Here is a 6,267-nt window from a genome sequence, read left to right as displayed (position 1 = left end):
GGGACGCGCTGCCACTCTCTTTGGCGGGTAGGGTCCAGTCAGGTAAGATGACGGTGCTCCCGAAGTTTTTGTTTCTTTTCCAGTGCCTCTCCATATTGATTCCGAAGGCTTTTTTTAAGAGGGTTAATAAGAGTATTCTGGGGTTCGTGTGGGCGCGGAAGACCCCGAGAGTGAGGAGGGTATTCCTGGAGCGAAGAAGGGAGGTAGGCGGTTTGCCGTTGCCCAACCTGTGTGGGTATTACTGGGCTGAGAACGTGGCAATGATTCGCAGGTGGGTGATGGAGGGGGAGGGTGCCGCATGGAAGAGGTTGGAGGTGGCGTCCTGTGTGGGTACATGTTTGAAGGCATTGGTTACGGCCCCACTCCCACTCCCCCCGGCAAGATACACCACGAGTCCGGTAGTGGTGGCGTCCCTCAAAATTTGGGGGCAGTGGAGACAGCATAGGGGGGAAGTGAAGGCCTCAGTGTGGGCCCCGATATGGGGCAATCACTGGTTTGCACCAGGGAGAATAGATGGTGGATTTTTGAGTTGGCATAGGGCAGGCATCAGGCGGATGGGGGACCTTTTCCTCAATGGGAAGTTTGCGACTTTAGAGGAGTTGGAGGGGAAGTGGGGCCTCCCCCTGGGAATGTTTTCAGGTATATGCAGATTAGGGCGTTTGTTAAGCGGCAGGTGGCAGAGTTTCCGCTACTGCCGCCTAGGGGGGTGCGGGACAGGGTGCTCTCGGGGACGTGGTTCGGTGAGGGTAGGATCTCGGCAATTTATCAGATGATGCAGGAAGAGGAGGAGGCCTCGGTGGAAGAGCTGAAAGCGAAATGGGAGGGGGAGCTAGGGGAAGAGATCGACGATGGGACGTGGGCGGATGCCCTGGGGAGGGTGAACTCGTCCTCTTCTTGCACATGGCTCAGCTTAATTCAGCTGAAGGTGCTGCATAGGGCGCACATGACGGGGGCCAGGCTGAGCCGGTTCTTTGGGGGAAGAGGACAGGTGTGGGAGGTGTTTGGGAGGCCCGGCGAACCACACCCACATGTTCTGGGCATGTCGGCGTTTGAGGGGGTTTGAAAGGGGTTGGGGGGACTTTGTCCAAGGTGGTCGGCTCCAGGGTGGAGCCGGGCTGGGGGCTCGCAATCTTTGGGGTAGCATCGGAGGCGGGAGTGCAGGAGGCGAGAGAGGCTGGTACCCTGGACTTTGCGTCTCTAGTAGCCCGGCGTAGGATTCTCTTACAGTGGAGGGACGCGAAGCCCCCGAGCCCGGAGGCCTGGATCAATGACATGGCCTGATTCATCAGGCTGGAGAAGGTTAAGTTCGCCCTGAGGGGGTCGTTACAAGGGTTCTTCCGGCGGTTGCAGCCCTTTCTCGATTTCCTGGCGGAGGGTTAGAGGGTGGTCATTCTCAGCAGCAACCGGGGGGGGGGGAAGAGAGGGTAAGGTGGGGGTGGGTTTGGGGTTTGTTAAGGGGGTTTGTTTTTGCGATGGTGTGTTTGCTATTTTCTTCTTTTTTATATTGTTATTAAGTTATTAATTTATTGCTCTGTACTGGGGGAGATTTCTCATTCTGTTTAGTTCTACACCGTGTTTACTTTACTGTTGGGAGAAAATTTGTTGTTGAAAAATTTGAATAAAAATTATTTTTTTTAAAAACATAACTATCTCCAGTATAACTGGGAAAACTGCCCATCCTTTTGAATGCAAGTCCTGATTATTACAGAAACATGTGTTTACCTTATTAAAAAAAAAATCCATCTTTACCAAGGTTTGTTTCAACTCAAAAATTAACCCCTTTGATTTAAAAAACATAAACGTTTAAACAAAGACATTGAGAATGTTCCTTCATGTTCCTATGTTCACAGAATCAAACTTGGAGGGGAAAAGTAGTGGATTCAGTTTGGAATGTTCATCAAGTGTTTGTAATGGGTCCGACAACTGTGGGAAGGCTTTAATACAGAACTCAGACTGATCAGGAACGTGCCCTGTGTGAGTGCAATGATGGATACACTGACTGTGGGACAGCCTCTTCACACACCTCACCCTGGAATGATTTCTCACAATTGTGCATCCTCTGACCCTTCAGGAGATCAGGGGAGTGGGTGAAATCCTTATCACAAACATCATACCCAAGGATTTCTCCCATGTGTGAATCTGGTGGTGTCCCAGGATGGCCAAGGATGTCACAGAAGCTTCATCATAAACATAACCTTTTAAGAGTTACTCCCTCTAGATCCTCTGATGAAGCAGGTGGAAAAGGATTTGTTGCACGCCTCACACATTGAATGCCTTGGTGTTTGCAAAGATTTGATGACTGAAGGTTTGGTCACACACCTCACATCTGAATGGTTTCTCCTCAGTGTAAATCCTCTGGTGTCTTCGGAGTTTCATAGACTTTACAAATATTTTATCGCAAACCTCACAATTGAAGAAGCTTTTTCCCCCTGCGTGGATTGACTGATGGTGGATGAAGCTCCTTAAATCTGTGAAAGCTTTGTCTCACACCTCATACGTAATCTGTTCCTCCCGTGTGTGAGTGCCTTGATATGGACAAAGATTCCGTTAGTGTGAGAATGACTTGACAGCCACCTTACACATAATGATTTCTCCCCTGTGTGAATGTGTTGATGCAGAGTAGGTGAAAGCTTTCTCACAAACCTAACACCCAACTGGTTTCGCACCTATGTGAATACGTTGGTGTGTGCGGAGGTTAGATGAATTTGAGAAGGATTTTTCACACACTTCGCACGCGAATGGCTTCTCCCCTGTGTGAATGCGTTGGTGTACACGGAGGTGAGCGGAATATGAGAAGGATTTGTCGCACACTTCACATGTGAATGGCTTCTCCCCTGTGTGAATGCGTTGGTGTGCACGGAGGTTAGAAGAATTTGAGAAGGATTTGTTGCAAGCTTCGCATGTAAATGGCTTCTCCCCTGTGTGACTGCGTCGGTGTACACGGAGAGTCGACGGATCTGAGAATGATTTGTTGCACAATTCGCAGGTGTATGGTTTCTCCCCAGTGTGAATGTATTGGTGTACGAGGAGGGTTGTTGGCTGTGAAAATGATTTGTTGCACAACCCACATGTGAATGGTTTCTCCCCTGTGTGAGTGCGTTGATGGTCAAGGAGGGTCGATGACCGTGGGAATGATTTGCCGCATACCTCACACGTGAATGGCTTTTCCCCTCTGTGAATGCGTTGATGTGTGCGGAGGTGACATGAATTTGAGAAGGATTTGTTGCACACTTCACAAGTGAATGGCTTCTCGCCTGTGTGGCTGCGTTGATGTGTACGGAGATTTGGTAACTGTGAGAATGATTTGTCACACATCTCACACTTGAATGGTTTCTCTCCTGTGTGAAAGCGTTGGTGTAAACGGAGATTCCAAGCTTTCGGGAATGATTTGTCACACACCTCGCAGGTGAATGGTTTCTCTCCTGTGTGAATGCGTTGGTGCTTGCGGAGGTTCCAAGCTTTCGAGAACGATTTGTCACACACTTCGCAGGTAAATGGTTTCTCCCCAGTGTGAGTCCGTTGGTGGTCGAGGAGTGTTGATGATTGAGAGAATGATTTGCCGCACACCTCACAACTGAATGGCTTCTCTCCAGTGTGAACGCGTTGATGATTCACCAGCACTGATTTCTGCGTGAACGTTCGGTCACACACTTCACACTTGAATGGTTTCCCTGCCATGGAGCTCTCCTTGTGTTGTAGATGATACAACTGATGCACTGTATGCGTTAGAAGATCCCTCTTCCCTGTAGCAATCAGTCAGTGGTTCATGAGGCTCAATGAATGATTGAAGCTCTCACCACACTTGGAGCCCAATCAAACTTCTTCCCAGCATCACCCACAGCCAAACTTTTGGAAAGGTTGGTTCTGAAGGTCCATACCACTGACCAGTTTCAGATCTGATGATATGTCAAACCTTCCCTGACCCGACCAATTTCCAGTGATGGTTTCACTGGCCGACCTTCTCTAGATTGAGCAATGTTGCGAAGTGACTGAATATCTTCCCACAGTTGGTTTAGCACAGGGCTAAATAGCTGGCTTTTAAAGCAGGCCAGCAGCGCGGGCTCAATTCCCGTACCAGCCTTCCCGAACAGGTGCCGGAATGTGGCGACTAGGGGCTTTTCTCAGTAACTTCATTTGAAGCCTACTTGTGACAATAAGTGATTTTCATTTCATTTTCATTTCAGTTGTGCAATTGTTCCTTGGGTGATGGTCAGGATCTATCTGCGGTCTCTATCATCTCTGTATTCTCTGGTACAGTAGTGCAATCTTTCTGTAAAACAGAAAATAAACATGATTTCCTCCAACTCCCTTTCCCCCTTTGCTGAAGGGGCTGACTCCTCAGTTAGAGACTGTTGAACAGTGAGCGCCAGTCTGCTACTCGCCTGGGAAATGTTTCCATCAGGGGCACTGGATAGTGACCAGAAGCAGTCAACACCCAGACTCCCTTCTTCCTAGACACCATGAGGACAACGGAAAAGGCAGTCAGGTAGTGTGTAATATGGGCTATCAATTACCCATGAGCTCCTGTTGCACTGGAAAATAGCAGTTTTGCCCTTAGGTTGTGGGTTTAATTTTAAAAAACAGGAAAAATCAAATGAAATCAAAGCCCAACAACACCTCTACTTCCTACGGAAGCTAAAGAACTTTGGCACGTCTGCATCGACTCTCACAAAATTCTACAGATGTGCGATAGAGAGCATCCTATCCAGCTGCATCACAGCCTGGTATGGCAACTGCTCGGTCCAAGATCGTAAGAAACTGCAGACTGTGGTGAACTCAGCCCAACGCATCACACAAACTTGCCACCCCCACATTGATTCTGTATATACTTCCTGCTGCCTCAGGAAGGCAGACAGCATTATCAGAGACCCCTCCCACCCAGGCATTACCTTCTTCAAGACCCTTCCATCAGGCAGAAGGTACAGAAGTCTGAAGACTCGGACATCCAGACAAAGGAACAGCTTCTTCCCCGCAGCTACAAGACTCCTCAACGACTCCCCCTTGGACTGATCTGTTCTACACTATTTACAACACCCTGTACTGCTCTTGCTCATGCATTTGCTTTGTTTGGCCATTGTTCCACACTGTAACCAATCACTGTTTTGTCGATGTACCATTTGTCAATGTTCTCTGGTGATTATTCTTGTGTCTACTATTTAGGTACTGTGTACATTCCTCGGCCGCAGAAAAATACTTTTCACTGTACTTCGGTACATGTGACACCAAATCAAATCAAATCAAAATGTTAATTCAATGGAAATGTTAAATATTGTCTGCTTGTTTCACCAAATTATTTGAAGAAAACACACTGGGCAGGAAGTGCTGGAAACTATGAGCACGAGCCATGCTGGTGAAGACGAATTTTACCCTTCGAGTGTGTGTTTAATATAAAAAACATTCAGGAGAAACCTTAATTCAATTGAGATTTTGAGATTTCTCCGCTTATCCTCCAAGATTATTTGAAGAAAACACACTGGGCGGGAAGTGCTGGAAGCTAAGGAGAATATTGCTTTGATGAAGATGTCTGGTGGGTTCTTGTTTATCCTGAGAAATTAGATACACGGCACTCACTCAGACTGCACATCCCAAATTCAGCTCTCAGACACAGCACGGGGCAAAACGATCAAATTGAAGCCCAGGCTTCTAGGAAATGCCGAGGCCTTGAGATAAAATCTTTAAAGAAGACATTAAAAGACATTTCAGTAAATGTGTCTCTGCCCCTCACAGATAATTTCATCTCACCTCATATTCAGCAATGATCCATCAACAAAACTCAGCCTGAAAATCAGAAGGGAAATGTTTCCAATAAACACTCAATATCCAACAGCCAATCAAACAGCTCAGCTCTCTGATTGACAGCTCTCAGCCAATTGGGGATGGGGAACCATCTCCCCGCCCAGATTAGTAATGTCAATCACTCGACCAACCCAATCATATACGAGGGGCGGGACATCACGGACTCCGTGCTCCGTCCACGTCTTTGTCCACACTTTCAAGCGAGACACATTCTCACCCGGTCAGAGCTGCATTACCCATACTGCATGTGTCCCTGGAGCCTGCGCAATGAGGAGTGCCAGCCCAGTGCCTGATGGGAGTTGTAGTTCTGCTGCGCGCCTGATGGGAGTTGTAGTTCTTCCGCGGGCAGAGGCGGTTGGCGCCCAGCGTTCGGGAATTGGAATGTGAGGAAGCGCGAGCCCGAGCGGCTGAATCGAATTGAAAAGCAGAGATTGACCCTTGGGAGGAACCAGAGCGATGGCGGTGGGAAGA

At 48.2% G+C, this 6,267-nt stretch overlaps 1 protein-coding gene across 1 annotated transcript; it reads right to left on the bottom strand.

Annotated features, from left to right (window-relative positions):
• Positions 1–1,495: 1,495 nt before the first annotated feature.
• Positions 1,496–6,037, bottom strand: LOC119976682 (zinc finger protein 271-like). The gene is made up of 2 exons (XM_038817381.1): positions 5,743–6,037; positions 1,496–4,270 (listed from the first exon to the last, which is right to left on the bottom strand). The coding sequence occupies exon 2, from the start codon at positions 3,676–3,678 to the stop codon at positions 2,644–2,646; it is 1,035 nt and encodes a 344-aa protein (XP_038673309.1). The 5' UTR covers positions 3,679–4,270; positions 5,743–6,037; the 3' UTR covers positions 1,496–2,643.
• Positions 6,038–6,267: the final 230 nt, after the last annotated feature.

The sequence above is a fragment of the Scyliorhinus canicula genome, chromosome 13 (assembly GCF_902713615.1).
Source record: "Scyliorhinus canicula chromosome 13, sScyCan1.1, whole genome shotgun sequence".
Classification (NCBI taxonomy): Eukaryota; Metazoa; Chordata; class Chondrichthyes; order Carcharhiniformes; family Scyliorhinidae; genus Scyliorhinus; species Scyliorhinus canicula.
Note: the sequence above shows the minus strand (reverse complement) of the source record. Positions and strands in the feature narration are given on the sequence as shown.